The 26,118-nt window shown below is 46.2% G+C and overlaps 1 protein-coding gene across 2 annotated transcripts in view; it reads left to right on the forward strand.

Annotated features, from left to right (window-relative positions):
• Nucleotides 1-26,118, forward strand: part of Fbxo21 (F-box protein 21) — a 39,724-nt gene that overhangs the window by 9,496 nt on the left and 4,110 nt on the right. Inside the window, exons 4-11 of one of the 2 annotated variants that reach the window (XM_027949157.3) lie at nucleotides 923-1,044; nucleotides 3,698-3,844; nucleotides 4,160-4,296; nucleotides 5,539-5,675; nucleotides 9,753-9,932; nucleotides 11,251-11,383; nucleotides 17,214-17,425; nucleotides 18,962-19,119. In XM_027949157.3, coding sequence (XP_027804958.1) covers nucleotides 923-1,044; nucleotides 3,698-3,844; nucleotides 4,160-4,296; nucleotides 5,539-5,675; nucleotides 9,753-9,932; nucleotides 11,251-11,383; nucleotides 17,214-17,425; nucleotides 18,962-19,119 — 1,226 coding nt within the window. The remainder of the gene's footprint in view (nucleotides 1-922; nucleotides 1,045-3,697; nucleotides 3,845-4,159; nucleotides 4,297-5,538; nucleotides 5,676-9,752; nucleotides 9,933-11,250; nucleotides 11,384-17,213; nucleotides 17,426-18,961; nucleotides 19,120-26,118) is intronic. The other variant, XM_027949158.3, reaches the window with a different exon arrangement.

Below are 26,118 nucleotides of genomic sequence, written 5' to 3' on the forward strand. Positions count from 1 at the left end.
AGAGATCCGGTGACTGGGAGGAAAGGGGTTCTAAGGTGCCCCCCGCCCTCCAAGTGGGAAGTGGAGTGGTAGGTGGGCGTGCAAGACCACGTTCTGGGGAAAACTTCTGAAACATAAAAACGGGAGGTCAGTGTGGATAATGTCTGAACGGAGGTTGGATGGACTTGCTGTGGCTGTGACCACGGAAGGGGAACGCAGCACCCAGAGTGCCCTGAGGCAGAGGCTGGGGACCAATGAATCCAGGTGCCCTCCTGTCTCTTGAAATCCGCAGAAGCTCAGCTCGTTCTTGGGCTGCTCTTTCGTTTCCTTTTACCAAAGATTATAGGCAAGTAAATCTGAGGCCAGCCCATAAGTGTTCCACGGATTTTAGCACAAGGGATCGAGTGTTGAGTCACACGTGCAAAGCCCTCAGTGTGCTGCCAGCCCCCATGCTAGTAAGGACAATAGGAACAGGAATCAGCCAGGCATGTGGCGCACGCCTGTGATTCGAGCAGTTCTGGAGACTGAGGCAAGAGGATCACAAGTTTGTGCCCCACCTCAACAACTTCGCAAGACCTTGTCCCAAAATGCCTTTTTTTTTAAATTTTTTTTTAGTTGTAAATGGATCTTTTATTTTATTTATTTATTTATATGCAGTGCTGAGGATCGAACCCAGGGCCTCATACATGCCAGGCAAGTGCTCTACCACTGAGCCACAACCCCAGCCCTCTCTCCCCCAAATGCCCTTTTTAAGGGCTGGGGATGTGGCTCAGTGGTAGAACTGGCTTCAGTACCCAGTTCCAAAAAAGATGGTGAACCATTTCTGGTTCTCTGATTATAATAGACTACATGACATGATTATTGTGAAGTAGAAACTAAGTAATTGAACGTTTTAAAAAATCTTAATTCTTATTGACTTGATTGTTATTTGTTTGTTTTCTAGAAAAGCTTTGACCTGGAAATACTACGCCAAAAAAATTCTTTACTACCTACGGCAACAGAAAATTTTAAATAACCTCAAGGCTTTTCTTCAGCAGCCTGATGATTATGAGTCGTATCTTGAAGGTGGGTCTTTCCCATACCGTGGACAGTGTGGTCTTTCATAGGTAGCTTTTTAAGAGTAGTCTTTCTAAGAGCAGGAGAAGGAACTGCTTTTGTGGTATGAATGGGAAAAGAAATCACACTGAGAGCTTTGGGAGGTTGGATTGTGGTCTTGCCAGTGAGGTGGGCAGTACTGCACCTCCGATAAGGTTTTGTTGGTATCTTTAGCCGTCAGCTGAAGAGAGGGTGCTTCTAAAGATGCGTCATTGGTCCATGTGTGAGAGTGATGTTTTAGCTAATGAGATGAATTCCTTCCAAGCTTTGAAGCATCATTTCCAAGACAGAAATAAAGGCATCTGATTTTGTCTCTGTGTAACCTTGAGCAAATCCCTTAACCTCTGGTTGGAGTTTAATGAGGACAGAATGTTCTGGTGCATCGGCATCTGCTGGTCCATGATGAGAAGCGAGGAGAACCGGGTTGGGTGGGCAGGCTCTGTGGGGGCAGGGAGTGACTCTGTGTTCTTAGGTAGTCCAACAGGAACAAAATGTGACTTCAATTTCTTTAAACTATTTTAATTCCTAGAATGTTATACAAACACTCCCATAAATTGTGATTATGAAATGCATGTTTCTTTCCCTGCTTCCAGTGACTTATTCAGTTGTTGATTTTTTTTTCCCTTCCCTATCACCTAGTCATGTCTCCATTCCTGTTCTCATGCGGCTGTCACAACCTCTCCCAGCAGCAGCTTTCTAAGGATACTTGCTCTCTTGAGCCCCCTACTCCTGCCCTCAAGTCAGCCAACACATCCAGCCCAGTCCAACCCAGACTCCCCTTCTCGGCCTGCCATGGAAGCCAGCTTGCTCTGTGAACCTTTGCTTCCAGTGTCCTCCACAGTCCTTCCTCCTGACCCTTCCCATTACTCTGCACATACACTTCTGCCTTCACTTGCTCACTTGTGGCCTCCTCCTTTTTTGTCGTGCCCTCCAGGCTCGGCTCAGACCTCCCCTCCATCCAGTGCCAACTGAGGGCTTGAGGGTTCCCTAGCTATAGTAGCATTTAATAGTCACCTGCATCCCAGTCTTTCTGTTTGAAATGTATACATTTTGTTTCTTCAACTAGTCACTATGTTTCTTTATGATCCTGGTTGCAATAAACAATGCCTAGTGTAGGTACTTATTAATTGTAGGAAAGTCCAGTACTGTCCAGAAGGAATGGAAGATCTTTTTTAGTGGATTAGAATACAATACCCTTACCACCTTGGAATTCTCTCATACACACTGAAGTTGGAAGTCCTCCTCCTGTTTACTTCACAGTTAAGAATAGTGTAACAAGCCTTATTTCCTGAAGTTTATGTATAAAAATAAATACTTGATTTTCATTTTTCAAAGTTACAGTTTTCAAGTCACCCATCCAAATCATTGTTGTAGGCATTGGAAGCCATCATCGAATTTTACATGGCTGAGTGAATGGACACCTGTCCAGGGCTTTGATGCTTGGTGGCCTGTGGAGCTCTGATGCCATCGAAGAGGTGCAGGAGTTGGTGTTAGGCTGAGTAGAGATGTGCAGCATGGCTCTCGGCCATACGGAGGGAGTGGCACACAGGGGCCCAGGAGCCAGACCCTGGATGGTGGCAGCACAGGACTGGAGTCTCAGTCTCTTGATGCCCATTCAGTGCTCTCTGCTCCTCAGAGTGTTTGCTGGTAGGGTAGTCAGGATCCGGAACTGTTCTGGGGTCTCTTGAATTGAAGATGACTCCCAGGCTCCCAAGTGAATAGTCCTGTAACCAAATGATGACAACCCTTTGGTTCAGGTGAAAAGATCACCTAAAGCTCTGGAGAGTGCTGGTTTTCAAGAGGCAGGGTCTCTGGTGTGCCCTGTACGATGTTTCAGTGGCAGCTTCTCTGAGCGTTACTGTTTAATTTGAAGGTACAGTTATCTACAGAGTCCATATACACTTCACCTTGAGAAGTAGAGTTTATTCAAATGGATGGTTATTGAGGACTTTCATTTTTATTTTATTTATTTTTTGTTTTTTAAAGAAAGGAACTGTTTTACCCCATTAAGGTTTCTGAAGATTTTGGATTTTGAACCTATAAGAAAGCAGGAGAGAGAAGTAGCTTGAAAAGATCTCCGTTGTCACATCTGATTCTCCTTATCATAGAATATAGGAATATGCCATATATTACACAATTATTTATTTATTTGTCTGTTTCTTTATTTTGCTACTGGGGATTGAACTCAGGGGCACTTGACCACTGAGCCACATCCCCACCCTTATTTTGAATTTCATTTAGAGACAGGGTCTTAAATAAGTTGCTAAGCATCTCATTTTGCTGAGGCTGGCTTTGAACTCATGATCCTCCTGCCTCAGCTTCCTGACCTGCTGGGAGTATAGGTGTACACCACTGTGCCGGACTATCACACAATTTTTGAGCCCATGAACTCTTGAGAGGTCAGAGAAGTTTTGTTTATTAGAAGAAGGGTGAAATACAAACTCCTTCATTGTGAAATCTGTTCTTCCTTCTCAGTGTGTTAACAGCAAGGCCTAAGATAGGACACTTATCTGGTGGTGGGTGGTGCGCAGAACTCTCGCCCGGGGTGTTTGGGGCCCAACAACAAGCTGGTAAGAATAAGGAAGAAAAGAGTATTGATCGCCTGGTTCTTATTCATCCCCAGGTGCCGTGTACATCGACCAGTACTGCAACCCTCTCTCAGACATCAGCCTCAAAGACATCCAGGCCCAGATCGACAGCATCGTAGAGCTTGTTTGCAAAACCCTCCGGGGCATAAACAGCCGCCATCCCAGCTTGGCCTTCAAGGCAGGTGTGGAATTGCTTTGGGTCCAGCTATATTTGGAAAAAAAAAAAAAACCAAACAAACCAAAAACTTAGGGGAGTTGGTTTATTTGGGAAATGCTAAGATGGTCCGTTTATACAACAAAAAAAACGTGATAAACAATAGAACATCCTTTTTACCTGAATAAAATAAGAGACTTTAGATACATACTCCATTCTGCTCCCTAGATTGGAAGCACTTGGTTGTTAAGCCATTGCCAGTCACCACATATTGTGGGTTATTTGGGGCATTATTGGGAATGTCATTTGTACTTGTGTCCCAGAGCAGATCTCTATGTTTCAGGTGACTCCTCCATGATAATGGAAATAGAACTTCAGAGCCAGGTGCTGGATGCCATGAATTATGTCCTTTATGACCAGCTGAAATTCAAGGGGAACCGAATGGATTATTACAATGCACTCAACTTATACATGCACCAGGTAAATGTGGATATAGTAAAGAAAGATACAGTTGGCCCTCCATATCTGTGGATTCCACTGCATCCACATATTTTAACAAAATATTTCAAAAAAAACAAAGTAATGATTGCATCTGTACTGAACATGCACAGGCTTTTCATGTACATATCTTACATTTCTTTTACATACCTACCGTTTGTATGGCATTAGGTATTTTAAGTCATCTTAAGATGGTTCAAAGAATGTAAGGTTATTTACAAATAATGTACCACTTTATATAAGGGATTTGAGCATCCACAGGTTTCAGTATTTGTGGGCAGTCCTGGAACCAACTCCTCACCAGTACCAAGCGACGGCTGTGTGTGTGTGTGTGTGTGTGTGTGTGTGTGTATGTGTACATGTATATTTTAAGTTCGTTTCTGATAGACTATTTGTGGAGGATGAATGCTATGTCTTCCCATTTCTGAAGGCCCATTTTTATTCAGTCACAAGAGTTTTGCTGTGGAATGTCCTTTGTATGGGGATAAATTTGCTAGTAGAAGTAGGTATTTCTCTGACTCAGTTGGGTCCACTGGGCCATGTGAACACACACCTGCAAACCTCATCAGGGCTTTCTCTGCTCTGGTCTCCAGCAAATTTGGTGGCGATCCGCGGCCTAGCCCTGTCAGTCTTGGCAGTTTCAATATTTATTTGCTTCCTTCTTGGCTCCGGTTTCATGTCTATTCTGTGCTCTGCCTGCTACTTTCATTTTATTTTGTCACACACACTTTTCCTTGAAATGTCTTTAAATTCTTTTTGGAAGAATGAGGACCTAAGTCAGGGGTCAGCAAACTTCCTGTAAAGGGCCAGATAGTACGTTATCTTGGTTTGCAGTCCCTGTGGTCTCTCTCCTGACTCCTCAGGACTGCTCTTACAGAGTGAAGGCGGGCACAGTGACACAAAAACAGATGAGTGCTGCTGTGTTCCAACAGAATTTTATATGTGGACGTTAACATTTGAATTTCATATTATTTTCATATATGACAAAATGGTACTCTTGAAAAATATAAAAGCTCTTTTTATGCCAGCTTTACAAAAAAAGTATCCAGGTGGACTGGATTTAGCCCATGGGTCATAACTTGTTGACCTCTGATCTAAATAAATAAAATATTGATTGTTTAAGCTTCAAACCCTAGCATCATGCCTGATGTACAGTAGGTACCTGTAAGAATATTTGTTGAATGAAAGAGAATGTATGAATCCAAAGCATTTTTTCTCCTTTAGGTTTTGATCCGTAGAACAGGAATCCCAATCAGCATGTCTCTGCTCTATTTGACAATTGCTCGGCAGTTGGGAGTCCCACTGGAGCCTGTCAACTTCCCAAGTCACTTCTTATTAAGGTGGTGCCAAGGCGCAGAAGGGTAAGCCCCCTCTGACACATTGTAATTGGTGCCAAGGACCCAGTCCCACTGTGCTGAGAGAAAGCCTGACTTCATGGTTAAATTAGGTATCACCACACAGAGGTTAAAACTGGGACATGGGCTGTTTTGGTTTTTGAGGGTAATCCATGTTGATATTCTACTTGTGATATTGTATTGTAGTCATGCAGGCTGTTACCATCAGGAGGGATTGGGTCAAGGGTACTCTGTATTTCTTATACCTACATGTAAATCTATATTTACCTCAAAAAGTTTAATTAAAATAAGAAAGACTAGGACTTCAAGGTCTTCTGGCTCCAAGGTCCCTTTGTTCCAAAGTAGATCAGATCAAAGCATTCTTAGAGAAATTCTTACTTTCCTTCCTTCCATAAATCTCCCCTTTCTTCTGCATGTGTGCCCAAGCTTGAGAGAGAGAAAGAAACCTGGCTAATGAGTTCTGTTTTGTTCTTTTAAATCTAGTGTCTTATCAGTCAAAAATCTCTTCAGTTATAATCTAGCTGTTCTGCAAGAAATAGTTCAAGCCAGGTGTGGTGGCACATGCCAGTATCCCAGCACTCAGGAGGCTGAAGGAGGAGGATCATCAGATTCAAGGCCAGCCTTAGCAACTTAGTGAGAACCCTGTATCTAAATAAAATATTTTAAAAAGGCTGGGGATGTGGCTCAGTGGTTAAACTCCCCTGGGTTCAATCCTCGATGCCAAAAAAAATCTTATTAAATCTGCCATTTAGTGGAAAAAGTAATAATCTATTTCACGTTCTTTGAAACCGAAAGATGAATTGTAATAATCTTAGGTGAACTGATCAGACAATGCAGTAGAAAATACTTGAGCTTTGACATCAGCCTGAGCTCAAACCTTGGTTTCCTCTGAGCCTCAGTTTCTTCCTCTGTAAAATGGGGTCACTTTTTCATAGAGTGGCTTGGAGGATGGAAAAGATCACAGTCCTTTATCCATCTAGTCAAGGCTCTGGTGCTGCATAGAAAGAAGTACAATTTGTCTCTGCGTGTCTACCTCCTAGTTTAAAAAAGAAGTAAAATATTATATGTGTAATTGAAGCCTTCCAGGCATTCTTCCTGATTGCTTTTTCCCCCTTCTGCTCCCCAGAAGTAACTACCAGTCTATTTGAAAGTGTTTACTTCCACGTAGATTATTAGTTCATTATGTATGTGTGTTTTTTTAGACAACTGTACACCCTTCCCTAGTTTTCCATGTTGTTTTGCAAATATGTGTTCCTAAATGTGTAGTGGGTAAGTTGGGCACAGAGGCACACACCTGTAATCCCAGCAAATCAGGACACTGAGGCAGGAGGATCTCCATTTCAAGGCTAGCCTGGCCAATTTGAGAAGACCCTGTCTCAGAATAAAACATGAAAAGGGCTGGGGATGGAACTCAGTGATAGAACGCTCTAGGTTCAATTTTCAGTACTAAAGTGGGAGGGGGTGCTGGGAAAGTAGATATCCACTTTTCATTATTTTAAATGAGAAAAATAATTTTTCAGCTCATTCCCTTTCTCTGTATAATCCAGCCTCTCCATGTTTCTCTAAAATATTCTGAAATACCTATGTAGTAACTCACCATGGTTTTTGTGTGCTATAAAGTGTTCATAACACTGATCACCATATTGTTTACCATAGTAATGTATTACATGGTAGCATTGTGTGTGGTGACAGTATCATTTTTCCTTCATGGGCTACAGTGAGCATATATCATAGTGCAAATAAATAATGCAATAATTTGTTAATATTCCCAGGTAGCCTTTTGTCCCAGCTACTGCAGAGGTTAAGCTGAGAGGGTCACTTGAGCCTAGGAGTTTGAGACCATCCTGGGTAACGTAGTGAGAACTTGTCTTCAAAAGAAAAAAACAACTCCGGCAGGTAGCAGAAACAAACCCAGGGGCCCATGAAGGACTCGGCCTTCAGGCTGGGGGAGCACACAGCTCTCCCCAGCAGCTGGGCTGTGTCCCTCTCTGTCCTTGTCCGGGCTCTTACCACTCCTGCCTTGGGTCTCTTTTCACTGTGCCTGCACCAAGATCATATTATCTCAATTATTGTGACTTTATAATTAGTCCTGATACCTGGTAGTATGAGAGTCCCAGTGTGCTCTTCAAGTCTGCCTTGGCAGTTCTTAGCTTTCACTCTTCCATACAGAATCATCAGGTTCCGTAAAATAATTCTGCGTGCATATTGATTGGAGCCATTGACTGCTTTTGATTGGATTTCTAGATCAGTATGAGGACGATGGCAGTGTTCACTGTTGAGTCTTTCTGTCTAGGAAATGGTCCTCCGCATTTACCTAGGTCCTCATTAGTGCCCCTGAAAAGATTTTTACACTTTCCTTCATCAAGATAATTAATATCTCAGAAGGTTTTTTATTTGTAGATACCTTAAATTTTTGTTGCTGTTTTAAGTGGGAATTATTACTTTTCTAAGTATTGATGGTATACAGGGATGAAGCCAAAAATTTAGATATTGGTCTGATATTCACATTTGCTGAATAAATTATGAGTGTGAGTAATTTGTCATCTTGATTTTTTTGGTGTTGATAATCATCATATCAGTAAGTATTGACTTTCCTTTTTTCTGGCTTTATATATATATTATAAATATATATATTATATATGTAACATAATATGTATTTAATCTCTTATATAATTTTAATCTCTATAATAAGCTGCTCTGATTTGAGCAGCTTATTGTAGAGATTAAAATACTGAATTCTTCATATACATGTTATATATGTAACATTATATATATATATGGTTTTTTGTTTTTTTTTTTTTTGTTTTGTTTTTTGGCATTGTTGGGGATTGAACACAGGGCATTGCACGTACTAGGCAAGCACTGTCACCCCTGGGCCAGATCCTTTTGTCCAGAGTTGATAAACAATGATGGCATGCGCCCATACCTTGGGTGTGACTTTCAGTGGGATGCTTTTCAGATGTCACTATCCAGCATTATGTTTGGGGAGATACCTTTCATTAGGATTATCAAAGCTACCCTTCAGATTCCTAATTTGCTAAAAGTTTTATTAATCTCTAGATATTAGAGATTTTCCCTACCTATCCATGTGATCTCACAATTTTGCTCATATTCTGTATGTTCAGTAATGGGGGTTTGTTTGGTTTGGTCTGGAGCTTGAACAAGGGGCCTTGCACATGCTGAGCACTTGCTCTGCCACTGAATTACACCCCAGAAATAGATTTTTTAATGTTTAGCTCTTCTATCATTCTTGGGGTACGTCTAACTTAATCATATTTTTTGAAAATACATGGATCCATTTAATTTGCTTGTATTTTGTCCAGGATTTTTTGTATTCATGCTCATAAATGATCTTGGCCTATAAATTTTTATGTGTTTGTCCTTAGGAAGTTCTGGCCCCAAAGAGAGGGGAAGAGATCCTTATTTCTAGAACATTTTATATATCTTAGGTCTTTGCTAAAAGTGGGCTATAAACATAATTCAAGAAAGAAATCTGACTGGGCTTTTTAGCTGCCAAATAGAAAATTTGATATGTGATTTGCAGTGAGAATAAGATCAAAATGAAATAATTGCTCAAAGGAATCACAGCTGTCCCTGAGACAGACAGCCACCTAAATAATTCCATAAGCCCTCATGGCACACTGATCCGTGCGGTAGGAACTTGTATCATGTGATCCCTGCTTGCGCAGAATCCTTCTGGAGTGAGGTGCCAGAACTTTCCTCAGATCCTCAAGGGCTCAGCATCCCCAGAGGCTAACTACTGCTGATCCATGGAGTAATCTGCCTCGGCCATTCCTATGTCTTTCTCAACTGAGCTCTGATGTCCATGGTCATGAGTTTTGGATCAATTTTAATTAAAAAGGTCTGATAGGCGGCCTGTATGCATGGTGTCTCTTAAACACCAGAGGACTGGTCTGATAGTTGAGCTCCCATAAAGAGTCAGGTTTTAAACTGTGGACAAGGCGTTAATATTGTCAGTGTCGAGAGTACTGTTTTAACCGTTGACCTCTGATTTGAGCAGCTTATTGTAGAGATTAAAATACTGAATTCTTCAGCTCATCTAATATTTGGCTCTTCTGATAGGGCGACCCTGGACATCTTCGACTACATCTACATAGATGCTTTTGGGAAAGGCAAGCAGCTGACAGTGAAAGAATGTGAATACCTGATTGGCCAGCATGTGACCGCAGCGCTCTATGGGGTGGTCAACGTCAAGAAGGTGTTACAGCGAATGGTGGGAAACCTGTTAAGCCTGGGGAAGCGGTAAGGGTTTCTGATACCTAAGCAAAATGTGTGTCTTCACCGAGAATTGTGTGTAATGAACTCACCTGCGAGTGGCTGCAGCGTCACAGCTGACTACCACCTGAAAAATAACGGTTCCCTTGACAATGCTGTACACAGTCGAGAGGTGCTAAGTGGCTTCCCTTGAGGTCTTCACAGTGGACTTGGATATACCCTCCTTGTAAACACTGAGGGTGCTCTTCACCAGCAAGAACGTCTAGACTGGAAAAGATGATTTTTCAGAGGCAGGATGTTCTCGTGTCCAATTGTTTTATAATTTATCACTTAAACAGTGGAACCGTCTTGCTCTGAGACCAAGGAAATTCATCCTGGGAAAATAGTTGTAGGTTGTGTGTTAACAGTAATAGTTTTCTACCTGATAATAGAATTTTTAAATAGAATTGAATTTTTTAAAGCAGTTTTAGTTCAATAGCAAAATTAAGCAGAATGTAGAGAGTTCCTTTATGCCTTCTGTTCCCATACATGCCCAACCTTCTTCACTGTCCACATCCTCACCACAGTAGGCCTTTGTGACAAGTGACAACCTACTCTGCCACATCATTATCTCTCCAAATCCACAGTTTCATCAGGGTTCACCCTTGATGTTCTAACACTCCAAGGATTAGGACAAATACATCATGACTTGCATCTGTTATTGTCATGACACACCAAATAGTTTTGTGTCTCACTGTTCCCTTGAGGTCCTCTGTGCTCTGCCTAGTCTGTATGCTCTGCCTAGTCCAGGTTCTTTTGTTGTTGTTTTTTGGTACTAATAAAAAGCAAAAAGGACTGGAGATGTAGCTCAGTGGTAGAACACTCTAAGGATTGAACCCAGGGTGTTCTACTACCGAACTACATCTCCAGTCCTTTTTGCTTTTTATTTTGAGACAGGGTCTCACTAAATTGCTGAGGCTAAACTCAAACTCTTGATCCTCCTGAATCAGCCTCCCAAGCCACTGGGATTTTAGGCATGCATCACTGCATCCAGCTCATGATTTATTTCTAATTTTTACAGTGTTATTGTGGTGAAGCTGAGGCAGAAGGATTTCAAGTTCGAGGTCAGCCTCGACAATTTAGGGAGACCCTGTCTCAAAAAGTAAAGGGCTTGGGATGTGGGAATGTAGCTCAGTGGTAGAGCATCCCTGGGTTCAATCCTCAGTAACAAAAGTAAATAAATAAAAAGAGGGAAAGAGAGAAAACATTTGGGATTAATGTCAATTACTTTAAAAACCCATGCTTGGAAAAGAAGGATCTTAACTGAAAAACCCACCAGATGAGACCAAGTGACTGTCTCCTCTAGGGAAGGCATCGACCAGTCCTACCAGCTCCTGAGAGACTCGTTGGATCTGTATCTGGCGATGTACCCGGACCAGGTGCAGCTTCTGCTTCTTCAAGCCAGACTCTACTTTCACCTGGGAATCTGGCCAGAGAAGGTAATTATTTTACTTTGATGCTTTGCACTTGCCTTAGAAAAGAGAGTTCTAGATTTAAAGGCGGCTGTTACAAGTTCATCCTTTTACTAAAAGGGGAATGTGCACAAATTTACTCAATCTCCCAGTCCTAAAATTATTTTCTGTTTCCTCTAATTTCAAGGAACATCGGCTCTACTGCCAGGAGTTGACTGTTCCCCTTTGTGGTTAGTCACTTGGCACCCAGAACCACAAAACCTGCCCCGCCACTCACCCACTGGTGCCCAAGCTTTGTCTTTCATGGGTCACCTTCAACACAGGGAAGCAAACAGAATGTGAGAGCTTCAGCTGACTGTTAGCAACTAAACTTACCATGAATAAGTACCCTGTTTAGCATAGGAAGTCAGTCTGGCCACTGAACTATCTGAGGACCAGTTTTGTTTCCAAAAATGGTTGAATTTTCATGCTGTTCACTTGAATGTTCTCAGTTTTGTAATGGCCAGTAGCAAGCACTGTGAGGAGGTGACAGTGGTGAGATCAGAGCTGGTCTCAGGCAAGTGTGGGTGCAGCACACACGTGGGTCTGGTTGTGTGTGACATTGCAGGAGCCAGTGGCATATTCCCTTCCCACCCTTGCTGTTCCCTGGACATATGACAGTGATTCATTTTGTTCGTCTAGAACAGCATGGTGAAGGAGCTTGATTCCAAGCTGTCACTGGAATGTCACCTCCCTAAGTTATTAGAGAAGAGCCTAATCTTTTTGGAGAACATAAATATCCTAAATGAGCCTACATTGCCAAGATTGACATTGTCTCATTAGTTTAATGCTTTAAAGATCTAAAGTACATCTCAGAAAACTCACGTGGGGGATATTCCAGTCTCCTATCTCAAGACACTGTCCACAGCAAAGATGGTGCAGGTCCTCTCACAGAAGGTCATAGAGTGTTACTTAGATCACCTGCTCCCTACAGCTCAGCTGTCTAGGGTGTAATCATCCATTTGAATTTGAATTTTGTTTATTTACTTTTGGTAACAGGATGTACGTAGCTGATCTGTCGCTTATTACTTTAGATTTGTGAAGGGATTTCATGCTCATCCATGAAACACCAAGATTCTTTCATTGTGGATCCTATAGTTAAATGATCAGTCTGCCAGAAGGTTATGCTGTTAACAGTCCCCTTTGTGAAGCACAGTCTGGGGGTCATCTCAGGTGTCCTTCCCCCACACCTGACTGATGTCATCACTCACACTCTACTACTGGGAAATGGCCTCAGTAGCCCTTGGAATGATCCTGGGCACCTTCCTGCCAGGCAGGTGTTTGTGCAGAGAGCCTTTCTTCCTGACTTGCACTGCAGGGTGCACCTAGCGCCGCTCTCCTCTGGAGGTCAGGAAAGAACCGTGGCTCTTCCCCAGGGCACCTGAGACTCCTTCCCCTCGAAACACATGGTGCTGCATTGGAAGTGGCACCCCGAGATGGGGAGGAAGCTAGGGCGCCAAGTGAGGAAGAATTCAGAGGGTACCCAGAGAGAAGGCACCTCTCCAGAGGAAGGCTCTGAGGTGGCCTTTGAAGGCTGAGAACAAATTCAGAGCTGCTGGGTCTGGCAGCTGGGGGGAGCAGCCTGTGGGCACTGCAGAGAACTGGTGTGCGCCTGCAGGGTCAGCCCTACAGGGCCCGTCCGTGCCTGTGTGTGCGTGTGTGTGAAAGCAGGGAGCAGGTGTGAGATGAGTCTGTGAAGCCTTGGGCCTTGTTAGGTAAAGGGGACATGCTGAGCTGGGAGGACCTGAAGGTGGCCTTGCTTTCCATGGAGGTAAATCAGAAAGAGCTAAGAAAAACAGACCGCCTTGGTCACGGTGGCAGTAGTTCAAGGTTGTTGTGGCTGAGATCAGATCAGGAGTGCCAGGGGTCAGGTTTGAAAGTCACTAGTGTTTACTGCACATCTCCACCCTCTCAGCGTCCCCCTTCATACTGCTTTCAGTTTTGCCCTTTGACAAATAACACAACAGGCACTGAGAAGTAACTGCCACGCTCTCGCGCACGTGTGTGGGGACACTGAGTTTCACCTTGGGCTGGTGCCTGAGCCCACCCCAGGCATCACTCCATGAGCTTGTGACGGCGGAGGAAGAATCATCTCTGAAGGGGCCAGGATGCTTTGCGGCTGCCAGACCCATGTAGCTGTCCTTTTCCTTTCTCTGCGTTTTAGTGAAGAGAGTGCCCCTCTGATTGCCCAAGGCAAGCCCCTCCCTTCGTGGGTGTGAAAAGGGGAGTGCTCCTCGTCAGTCCTACTGGCGCTTGCCTGTGGCACTCCCTTCAGCCCACTTCCTTCCCAGTAACCTTCTCAGGCACCTCCTGGACTGCCCAGTGCCCACCCGCCCGCCTCCACCCACTCCGGAACATGGGGGTCACTCCAGGGCACTGGTGTAGCCAAGGAAGACAGTGGTCCCGTTTCACTCAAACCATTCTCCGCCTTCAGAACACTCTGTTCCCTGCGCTCTGTGGTCTCCGGCTCCCAGGCCTCCCTTAAGGCTCCACACCAGGTAGGCCCTGGCTTCCTGTCCTCTGCACCTTTCCCCAAAGCAGTTCTGCTCACCTTGTGACCACCTGTACGCTGACACTCCAGACTCTGAGGCTCCAGGATGACTTACCCACAGGTCTTCCACGACCAGAACCTGGTTCTGCTTCCCGGCTGGTGGCCATCAGCCTATTGAAAAACGACCCTTCTGCAGCCTAGATGGGCACACAGGCCCAGTTTGGTCTCTGCTCTGAGACCCTTTGGGCCAACTTAATATGTGGTAACCAGAGTCATCTTAATAAAGTGTCACTACTATTCCTTCACTGCTGACACTCCTCCCACCCCGTGGCCTGAAAGATGAGAATAATGCTCTGCAGTGTGGCCCATGGGTTCTTGGTGGGCTGGCCTTGTCTGCCTGACCTTGTGACTCCATGGGTTGTCCCCTGGTATTCTGCTGCACAGGCTGCGCCTCTCCTATCCATGCTGCAGTCCTCTGCGTGTACCACTCCCTGCTGGTGCTCAGCTCTGCTCCAGCTTCTGCTGAGCTGTCTGTCGAACTCCTGCCTCCCTGGATGCCCACGCCCAGCCCCAGCAAGGTTAGCTCTCCGCCAGCCCGCACTCATCTGTGGTGCTGCCATCCCATCCTCCCTCCCCTGGAACAGCGCGGCCCTCGCCGTAGCTGTTCGTGCTCTCGGCACCATCCCCACACAGAGTAGGCGTTCAGGACATTTATATTTCTGTTTTCCGTTGGTGCTGGGGAGGGAACTGAGACCTATTAAGTGCTAGGCAGACACTGTGCCCCTGAGCCATACCCTAGGCCTCAGAATCATTTGGGGGGAATAATTGAGAAATGGCCAGACTTCATGGGCTATGAAAAAGGAGAAGATTCCAATAAGATATCTAGGTTTTCCAACAAGGAGACAGTTACACCAGTATAAAAGCGAGTGAGTGGAGAATGAGCTTGTTTGGGTCGGGAGAAGGTGCTAACTCAGGGGTGTGTGGAATTGTTGCTTGGGGTCATCCATCAAATGCAGATGCCCTGGTTGATGAAGCTCCCCCCCCTCAAAAAAAAAAAAATGAGTCCTACAGACAGGTGGCTGTCAAGAAAATGGAGCCAAGAACTTGGGGAAAGCCTTAGGGAAAACCTGAAACTCAGAGACAGAGCAGGGGTCAGCAGGACCGCCTGGTTCTGTGGGTATGTTCTATCAGATCCAGCTGTGCCTGTTAGAGCACTCGATGTCTGCAGCTGCTCTCAAGCTCTGGAGCAGCATGGACTAGTTGAGCCCAAAACAGTGACCTTCTGACCTTGTTCAAAAGAGGCGTTCGGGCCCCTGGCTAGAGGAGGAGCGACAGTGGAAGGAAACGCTTCATGGGTGATGGGCCCTGTTTTAAGGTCTTTCCTCAAAACTTGTGATACTTGGGGTTCTAGACCTAGAGTATTTGGTTGGGGACAGTGTGGGCCTGCTGTCAGCCTACCCTCGTGAACATACTAGGCCCCAGGTCACAGCATCTACTCCGTTCCTGCCCTTGCCCCTCCTCAGCACATGGCAGGAAGGAGAGCGTGGTTATCCCTGGCCCTGTCTCCTTGGACAGTCGGAATCCAGCCTGCCTTGTGCTCGGACTGCTGAGGTGCTAGCCGCGCTGTGCATCTGGTGGAGAGGGGCTGCCGGAAAGGAGGGGACGCTGCCGAGGTGCCATCGAGACTAGCTCACTGGAACAGGATGGGCACACAAGGACGGCCATTGTGCCACCACAGCAGATAGAGGCTTATTGTTCAGTAGCATGCTTTTAGCTACAAAAAGTAAATGCCACTACTGTCCCCAAATTAAAAGTACACTATTGGAGGTGGGAAGTGGACAGGGATTGGCTGACAGTGGATTCTTGTTGAATCTGCTTTGGGGTACTTGAGGTTATGCTATTCTGTCCATTTTTATGTTTTTGAAACATAACATTTGATGAAAATGCTCCTACTTTAATATTCTTGTGAGTGATGGGTGCATGCACACACCTGTAGTCCATGGTACTCGGGAGGCCAAGGCAGGAAGATCACAAGTTCAAAGCCAGTCTGGGTAACTTAACAAGACTCTGTCTCAAAATAAAATACATTTAAAAAAAAAAAGAAGAAGGTGGCCTGGGGATATAGCTCAGGGGTAAAGCACCTCAGGGTTCAATCCCTAATAGTGCAAAATAAATTTAAAATACAATAAAATTAAAAAGCTGAGGCTATGGCTCAGTTGTATTTGTAATACTTGCATAGTTTTTGTAAGGCCCTGGGTTCAATCCCCACTATTGAAAAAATAAGATGTTCCCACTCTTGCTCTGATATGTGGTGTTGAAACGTTGGGTTGATAGTCAGACCCAGGGCTGTGTCTTCAGAACCCTGTGACCTTGGGCAAGCTTTATTTTATGTCACTGAGCTGGGTTCCTCTTTTGGAAGTCAGCCATGACTGCGTGGTACAGCGCCCAGCAGAGAATCAAATACTGAAATCATCATCAGGAAATACTGAGATACTCCATCTAGAAGACAAGATTGGCGTTTGGAACAATATCTAGGTTGTGTGAAACTGTGGTTTTCACAACATTTTTATGTGTTAAGAAATAGGTAAGTCAGTGTTTCATCATCGTTGGATAAGAAAATGATTCAAAAGTGAAAACAGCTAGTTTGACAGATCTGGGACTAGAGTCCAGGTTGTCTTCACCACTAAACATGTGATAATTTAGGACTCGGTATATTGGAATGTTAGGCTCATCAAGAGACCTGCTGCATTCTTAGCAACACCACAGGTGCTAAACAGGGTGAGAGTGTGTGTGTGGTGTGTGTGTGGAACTTGAGTGTTTATTTTCTCAGAGGCACTGAGCATAGCAGAGACTGTGACAATGTAGACAGTCCTGCTCCTCCCTGCTGCTACTTGAAGCTCTGCATAGATACAGTGTCTCCCCCTGCCCACTGGAATGCTGAGTTCCATTGTGAGTGAAGACTGTGGACGTGGCCAGCAAGACTCTTCCTCGAGTATGGCATCCCTTGGGTGCCTGGTCAGTGACCCTTTCCCTCTTACCCAGCCCAGAGGCAGTAGTGTCAAAAAGTCTTTTTCATCTTGATTAAAACAGCTTAAGATTTTTCCCTCTCAATGCATGAGCGGCGGGTAAAATAAGTCTCCTTACTTTAAAACAACTGGCATTCCCACAGTGTCCATGCCGACCCAGAACATGAGGCCCTTCTGTGACCCGCCTAGTCCAAATGTGCAGCAGATGGCAGCCCCTGCCGTCCTTTATCAGGTTATGTAGGTAGGTCTGAATCCCAAGCTGCAAAAAAGAAAAGGCCTAGCTGAAAATATTATCTCCTAGTCTTTCTGTCTTGTCTTGAAGGTGCTTGACATCCTCCAGCACATCCAGACCCTCGACCCCGGGCAGCACGGGGCGGTGGGCTATCTGGTGCAGCACACGCTTGAGCACATCGAGCGCAAAAAGGAGGAGGTAGGCGTGGAGGTCAAGCTGCGCTCTGACGAGAAGCACAGGGATGTCTGCTACTCCATTGGGCTCATTATGAAGCATAAGAGGTGAGTGTCGTGGGTCCTCCTGTCCTCCGGAGCCATCCCAGCGGGGCCGCAGTGGGCGCAGGAGACGGCTGGAGGAGGATCTGCCTCTTGGAGCAGCAGCTGGGTGCCCCTGATTGCTACCTCACCGAGTGCCCGCCACCGAAGACAAGGCTGAGCTGCCTCATCATATTTGTTTTTAAGCAGTGACTCACTTTTCTAACTGACCTCCAGACCCTTCTCTGTGCAGGAAGATGCAAGCAACTCTACGCACAGAGTTGTTTCTCTCATTCTTCATTGTTCTTAACCTCTTCCCCTTTAACCTCCATCTCTTCAAGTCTGAGTCGTGGGTATGGATTTCTGGCACCATAGTCTGTGCATGTGCTCTGTTTACCAGGCCAAACTGACCTCTCCAAACTGACGATACTGGTTCACATCCCAGCGACAAAGGAGGAACTGAGAGTTCCTGTTAGCACCAAGTGTCACTGCTAGGCCTTTAAAAATGTCCTTAAGTACAAGCTACTTCATTATGATTTTAATTTACATTTCCCTAATTCCCAAACAGGCTGAGGTTCTTTCTATAGGTTTCCTGACATCCGGGCTCCCTTCAGGAAGTGCTGCTTCAGGTGTTTTGCTTATTCTCTGCACAGTACCCATCTTCCTTACTGACCTGTCATCATCCTGTCCTTGTTCTGCACACTGGTGTCTGTGTGACAAGTCGCAGCTGTCTTCCCAGGTTGGGAATTCCATTCCTTTAGTGTGTCCTTTTTTAAAAAAACTTTGTTATGGAAATTTCCACACACAGAAGAGTAGAGAGGGGAGTGAGAGGAACCAGGGTGAGGTTCCTGTCACGGAGTCTCAGGAGCGCTCTCATTGCCCACCTCCACCCTTCGTCCCCTCCTCCCCACTGTAACTCACACCAGGTGCCATACCACTGCATACTAGTTCAGTATGTGTCTTCAGAAGGCAAGGGCTCACTTGCGCTCGCTTTAATACATTTACCATTCTGTTGTCACATCGAAAAATAAGCAGTTCTTGAGCCTCACCCAGCATCTTGTCCAAAGCTGTTTCCCTGGTTACCCTGTTTTTGATGGAGTCTGTCTGAATCAGGGTCTTTTATTCTCTTAATTGTATTACTGTCAAATTAATTGGTTTTGTTTGTGAATTGTATTTTTAGCACCTCATTTAAGAATTGTTTCCTGTCAAAGATACTTTATTTTAGAAGTCCTGCGTTGCATACCTAGGTCTTTGCTTTACTAACGATCCCTGTTGGCGTGTTGTGATCAGGTCAGTGTCCTGATGCCTTTACTTTTGGATGACCAGTTGCCCTGTCACTCTTCATTGAAAAGTTCAGTCTTTTCTAAATGAAAAGTGGTGTGTTGACAGTAAGAGCGTTTATAGAGGGGCAGGGTGGCCCGAGCCTCTATACTAACACGAGTAACAGCAGGTGAATTGGTAAAAACGTGAACTTAAGAGAAGTGAAGCCATTATCTCTGTGTTTCACAGGTGCTGTGATAGGTTCCCAGAGAGTTGACTTGTCATTCCTCCTCTGTTGGTCAGGTATGGCTACAACTGTGTGATCTACGGCTGGGACCCCACCTGCATGATGGGACACGAATGGATCCGAAACATGAACGTGCACAGTCTGCCTCACGGCCATCACCAGCCCTTCTACAACGTGCTGGTGGAGGATGGCTCCTGTCGATATGCAGCCCAAGGTGAGAGGCTGGCCCTGTCGGGACATTCCACGACACCTGGGCATATTTTAAGCACAAATTTGAATACTCATACGTGGGTCTTCAGTACATTTAGAGGTGGCACTGGTCCTATGGCTAACCTCGTAGGACCATAGTCAGCTAAACATGGCTGGGTGCGCACTGGTGTAGCCCATGTCCTCTGTCCCCCTGAGACTGGCTGCCAGTTGTTTTCTCTCGTTTCTTCGTTGTTCTTAGCCTCTTCCCCTTTGATCTCCATCTCTTCTTCAAGTCTGAGTCCCAGAGATACCCTCTGGTGGCCATTTGCGGGAACTGCAGTCCACACTACTGGTGCTCAGGGTCAGCAGGCGTTGGTAACCCTTGATAGGTGTTTGTGGCCACTGCCCTTCCTAACAGGTGCCAGCCCAGGGCAGATCTGAGATGGGGGCCATTGGGACTGAGATGGAGGCTGGAGGGCAAAAAACCCTCAGCAAGTCTGCCTTCTCTTTGTCCCCAATGCTTTCCACCTCTGTCTAATGGGTCGGATTGGTTGTATGCCTGATTGCCAAAGGTTCACATTAATTTTATTAACACGAGTGCTGACGGAGCAGGCAGGCAGCAGCCTGATGTGTGTCATCTCCATGTGAGAACCCCTGTCATTTTATACCTGCTGAGACTGAGGTGCGTGAGGCCAGTTACTTTTAACTTGGGAGAATGAACTTGAAGCCGGCTTGACAGAGAACTTCACCCTCACCCATCATGCCGCACCTCTTTATTTCTGGCCTGAAACATGAGGCTTGACCTTTGTAAATCCAATAAGAGAAACAATGAATATATAAAAATACCAGAAGTTTACAAAGGGCTGGGGAAAGTTTTTGTGTTAATTATTGTTTATTCATCAAGAGGTTGAGAGAGGATCCTCCAGAGCAGTAATGTCAGAAGTCTGTTTACTGCCACCATAGGTCACTTCCCCGTGGCCCTTGTGCTGGGTGAAGTGTAAGAGGATTTTGCTGGGCTTCCCATGTCAGATAGGCTGTGGCAGTCATGTTATTTACCTTTCAAAGCTACATTAAATCAAAAGTCATACAAATACTTTCTAAAAATCAAAAAGTGATTTGGAAATTATTGAATGATTTGCTGGACCATTTGTACCACCACTAATCCCTTAGTGAGCCATTTCATACTGTGCTTCCTGCAGCGTTTTGCAGGAATAAAGGAGAACTTTCTTTTTATCCGCACCCTGGGCCAGTGTCCACAGCTGCTCAACCTGCAGTCCCTGTGCACATGGAGGGCTGCTGTGAAGACTTGCAGTCTACACAAGTTTCTGGAAACATTTATATTGACTTGAAAATGGGCTTTTTGGATGGCTGTCTGAATTATCCTGTTGAGGATTCTGGAATTTATCCTTCATCAAATCTAAGTAACATGCAATGTGAGGTTTGCAACAAATAACATTGAAGAAAATTTAATATCTGGGTCAGTTTTACCATCTCTAAAGTGGAGATTGATCTAAGTGGTTGTGAGTAATGTTAGCAAGTTGTCTTGCTTAATTTTAAGTTTTGAGACATGGAAGGGCCTAAAACCTGAAAAGCTGCTCTGGCCTGCAGAGTCCATCTTTGCTGGCAGTTCTGTGGGCACTTGGGACTTCAGTGCTTCCTGAGGGCCAGAGTGAAGGGGAAGGAGTCTTCATGTGCTCCCCAGGTGTGTCAGCACACCTGCTCCTCAGAGTGCTCCCTGCAGCTCTGGGCCCTCTCCTTGGCTCTTGCAACCTTGGTAACCGTTTACATGCTGGTGACTTTCAAAGCCGCATTTCCATCCCGAGCTTCTGGGCTGCACGCCTGCATCTTATAGTCCTTGGTCCTCTGCACACAGTGGGCTCTCAGGATCTTCAGGTGCCTCTCAAAAAAAAAAAAAAAAAAAATCCCCTTTCTCAGCACTAGGGATTGAACCCAGAGATGCTTTATCACTGAGTTACATCCCCAGCCCCTTCAATTTTTAATTTTGAGTCAGGGTCTCACTAAGTGGCTGAGGCTTGAGGCTGACCTTAAATTTACAGTCTTTCCTGCCTCAGCCTCCTGAGTAGCTGGGGTCACAGGCTCATATCACTGTGCCCAGCTTAGATGCTCTTAACACTGGACTCCCCAGTGCTGCCCCTGCTCCAGCCTGCTCCTGCACGTCTCATCTCACTGTGTGGCACCGGTTGGGGATCAGCTCTGCCTTCTCTGTTTCTTCATCCTCATGCATCCAGCTAGTCAGATGCACGCCCCCCCCCCCCAATCCCTGGCCCCGGGCCTGGCACCTCCACTGGGTGTGCGTCTTTCCCGCCTGTGTTATTGCACACTTGCTGCTGAGACAGAACGCACGGTGCTCTTGGCAGTCCAGGCTGCTGTGTGTCCACCTGTGCAGCCTCCCTTCCGTCCCCACCTTCATGCTCCAGCCCGTTCCATGGTTCTCTCCTTGCAGTTGACCTTTTGCTCTCCTTCAGCTCTTCATGCAGGTGGCTGCCCCTTGGGGTTAGGAGGTCCCTCCCTCTCAGAAGCTTCTCTCAGCCCTGCCCTGCACCTTCCTACCTTCCTACCTTCCTGAGCTCCCCATCTTCCCAAGTCGGAGCACCCCCACATCCATGGTCTCCTGGGGGATGTAGTGGCTGAGTGTGGCCGTTCACTCTGGTGCGGCCCAGCACTGTGGGTCATCCAGACCCGAGGAGACACTCAACGTTTGGCTACAGGATGGGAGTTCCTGTCCTAGAGAGGGAGGGGGGGACTTGTAAACACAAGGGCCAAACAGTGAGAGAAGTGCAGGTTCCTCTTGTGGTGAACAAGAGGATCATTATTTTTTACAACTTTGGGTTAAGAGCATTTTCAAACAGATGAAATAGCTAAAAGAAGAGATGGGATAGCAGACCCATTCCCTCTGGAGATGGATGGAGGGCCTCAGGTTTTGCTGTGCTAGGTGCAAGAATGCTGCAACATCATGACCTCAGTACTCACTCTTGCTTCTTCTAAGAACAAAGACGTGTCGCGTTGCTGCAGTTCCAGAACCACCCCTACCAGACAAGTCACATCGTGGTGGCTGACGTTCAGTCAGTGTTCAGAGGTCCCCATTGCCACAGAACTTTTGTAGCTGTTCTTTGTTATTGTTGTTTGAAAATGAGGATCCAGCCAGGGTTGCGTACTGAGTTTGGTTGTTCCTTTTCAGTCTCTTGTTCAAGAACAGTGCTTGCTCTTAATGCTCCTTGTCCTTGTTCCTCTTCACCATGACTCTGGCTGGTTGAAGGGTCCGAGCTGGTTGTCTTGTGAGCTGTCGAGCTTTCAGGATTTGTCTCCTTGTTTTCTTACCTGTGTGTTGTCCTACAGACCAGAAGTTTTCTGGAGCTTGATTAGATCAGGGTAAATATTTTCCTAAGGAAGTTTAATGTCAGGTGCTGTGTGCTCCACTCAGAGGCCCCTGGGACTCAGTGACCCGGCATCACTGATGCTGAGTTTCACCAGATAGCAACTTGCTAAAAGGGACAGTTTTCCCTTTGCAATTAGCAGAAAATCCATGGAGTCACACTGGCATCCCATGAATGTCCCTTCTCTGGTGACCTGTAATTCTGTGGTTTGCTCTGGCACCTATTGGCTGTCCCTCCCTAAGTCATTCTGTGAGAATTGCAGTCTGGGGCGTCTGTTCCCCCAACAGCTTCCCGTGCTGCCCTGCCTCTCCCAACTCCCCCCCTACCCCCACCCCCCGTAAATGCCTAGATTTTTATTTAATCAATGTATTGTGATTTTTTGGAACAGTTCTATGCTCACATGAACCCATATTTAGCCAGTGGGAGACCTTCAGAGGCTAAATTTTTTAAACACTCAGATGTGGTTTTAAACATTTCTGGGTTATTTTATTTGCATTTGATTTGGTTTTAGCTGGGTGTGGTGGTGCACACCTATAATCCCAGCTTCTCAGGAGGTTGAGGAAGAAGGATTGCAAAATTGAAGCCAGCCTGGGCAACTTAGCAAGATCCTGTCTCACAATAAAGTAAAAAGGACTGGAGGAATGGCTCAGTCTGGAGGAATGGATCAGTGGTAGAGCGCGCCTAGCACGGATGAAGCCTTGGGTTCACCCCCGCACCACAAATGCACACACACAATTTGTTTTTAAAACTTGTCTTGATCTAAATTTTCAAGCCTTGTCTCCAGTGATTCTACTAACCTGGGTAGAAATCATTAATAATGCTTTTATAGTTATTAGCCCACCATAAAGTGTTGAAAAATAAATTATAAGCCATAAACTTGTATGATATCTTTAAACAAGAGAATTCTTCCCTCAAGATGCCAGATTTCTCCTAAGCAGCATCTTGCATGTATATAACCTGTCGTACCCACCAGGGGGCATGCTTTAACACTGTGGCTGCTGTCCCTGCTGCCTTGTCTATTTCTTAGATACCAGGGAAGACCAGTGTGGTGAATGCTGGGGACAGAAGTCAGCTGCCCACATTGGAAGGTCAGGAATTCAACTGCCATGTGAAAATCTGGTTCTTACATGCTGTGCCTGTAAGGGTGCAGTGTACCTCGTGGGGTGCTCTGAGTGTGGTGTGCCCTCTCCGAGTGATAGTTCCCTTTCCCTAATTTTTCTTATACTTCCACAGTAAACTTTCCACCCACTTAAACAGTCCATGGGAATCTGCATATGCTGGCAAGTGTGGCGACCTGAGTGAGGATCCCCCATACAGGGGTGGGGTGTAAAGTGTCATATAAATTGTGAAAGTCTCAAGCACCGTTCATTTGCAGCCTAGCCGTCCCACCCTTCGGTCTCTTGAGACACATTCAGACATATGTATGGATGCCCATGGTCCCTTGTTCAAATAGCAGCACAGTGATCATTCGTGAGGACTTGCCTGGGAAACGGGGGCCTCTCCAGACTGTGGAATACCAAGCTGCAAGTAAATAAGCCAGTTGCAGGTGTTTAGAGTGATTTGTGTAAATACACACGTCAGTACCAAGACTCCTCCAAGGATATACGGGAGATTCACACAGGACCATAAAGACACACTGCTGGTCCTTCCCCACAGGAGGGGGCACCAGGACAGGACCCTACCCACGGAGGACTCAAAGGTCATCTTTCCATAGTATATATTCGTATATTTTCAGGCAGCTGAAAATTTAAAATTAATTAAGCAAACACTTTCTCTGAAAACTTCAAGGGAATCAGGGAGACGTCTCAGGATTTTACAGCACTTTTAAGGGTCCCCTGGTTCATCTTTTGCTCAACTAAGTTTTGTGGTTCTGAGGTTCATCCTTATCAAGTACAGTCTTTGAACCTTCTGATGTAATGACTTGGTCTTGTCCCCTCACAGTACACAGTTGCCAACTTCGTGATGTTTTCTCCTGTAGAGGAACATGCTCTGCTTTCCTCTGCTCCCTGGGGCTGGGAGCCAAGCAGGCAAACGCTCCGCATCCTGCCGGGCCCTCCAGCCGCCGGAGTGCCGGGTCACCATCTGCACCTTCGCTTCCCTCCTGCGTGCGTCCCAGTGCTGCCTGGACATTTCACAACAGCCTTGGTTGAGGCCCACACCCAGAATTCTGCGCAATAGCTGCCTGGTCGTGTTGTCCCAAGATCTGAGGACTGTAGCCTCTTTTCTTCCCTCTTGCCAATGTGCAGAGGCCAAGAGCTATGGGCATGAAGCTGCTGCTCTGCATCACTGGGGTTGGGGCGGCTGCTACACCGCATGTCTTGGTTTCTTTTTTTCTCTTAATTTTTTTTTTTAGTTGTAGATGGACACAGTACTTTCATTCATTTATTTATGTATTTTTATGTGATGCTGAGGATGGAACCCAGTGCCTCACACATGTGAGGAAAGCGCTCCGCTTCTGAGCCCCAGCCCCAGCCCAGCGTGTCGGTTTCAGTTTCTTTAGAGCAGGTCCCCCTGACCTGAGCACGGCCGACATTGTGGCCTACCTGATTCTTCGTGATGGGACCACCTGTGCACGGGAGGGAGTTTGGCAGCATCCTGAGCTTTGCCCGCTACCAGCCAGTAGCAACTCCCAGTTCTGACAACCAAAAATGTCTTCAGGTATTGCCAGGTGTCCCTTTGAGAGCAGAGTGGCCATCAGATGAGCACCAATGCTCCCACAAACTGGCCTCAAAGCAGGTGGACTATCTCCATCCTGCCTGTCACTGAGAGGTGTAGGGAGTGGTCCCTTAGAGCCAAGGGCACTCGACCTCTTGGTATCCCCAGGTCCTTTCCCTTCCTAATATTCCCACCAGCAAATCGCATGTGGCGTCCTTGGTAGCTGCCTGGCTAAGGCACAGGCCTGTTGCCCTCACTGTAGGCCCTGCACAGAGAATGTGCCTGGGACTGGATTTCAGGGGCAGCAGAGGGCATTTTCGGAGTGTGCAAGCCACCCAGCTTCCATCTTGAAAAACCAAGGTCCCGTGGCCGTGGCTCTGAGCACCAGCCCCCTTCACTCTGCTCCCTCCTCACAGGGGCAGACAGTGTGGGGACCCCCTGTAGCACTGTTACATCTGGTTCCCAGCAGCTCTGGAGGAGCAGGTCCTTGGGCAGGTCCTTCCTCTGTACTGCATCTTGTCTGGCACAGGAGGCATCGAGGGGCTCTGGGCTGTGCTGTGAAGCCACCCCAGCGCCTGGCACGCTGTAAGCCCCTGATTTAAAAGACTCTGTGGGAGACAGCGATCCATGCTACATAGTGTCCTAGTAGCTGGCATTGGCTCTTCTAAGGCTTTTGCTTTTTGCGGGGGCGGGTGGTACTGGGGATTGAACTCAGGGGCATTCAACCACTGAGCCATGTCCCCAGCCCTATGTTGTATTTAAAGACAGGGTTTCACTGAGTTGCTTAGCACCTCGCCATTGTTGAGGCTGGCCTCAAACTGCAATCCTCCTGCCTCAGCCTCTTGAGTTGCTGGGATTACAGGCAGGGGCCACCATGCCCATCGGCTTTCTGGACTTTTCTAAGTATAGTGTGTGTTTTATCCCCATCTCCCTCATAGCTTCCCCGTTCCTTCACTGCCCAGTGTTTTGCTGAG

The sequence above is a fragment of the Marmota flaviventris genome, chromosome 1 (genome assembly GCF_047511675.1).
Source record: "Marmota flaviventris isolate mMarFla1 chromosome 1, mMarFla1.hap1, whole genome shotgun sequence".
Taxonomy (NCBI): domain Eukaryota; kingdom Metazoa; phylum Chordata; class Mammalia; order Rodentia; family Sciuridae; genus Marmota; species Marmota flaviventris.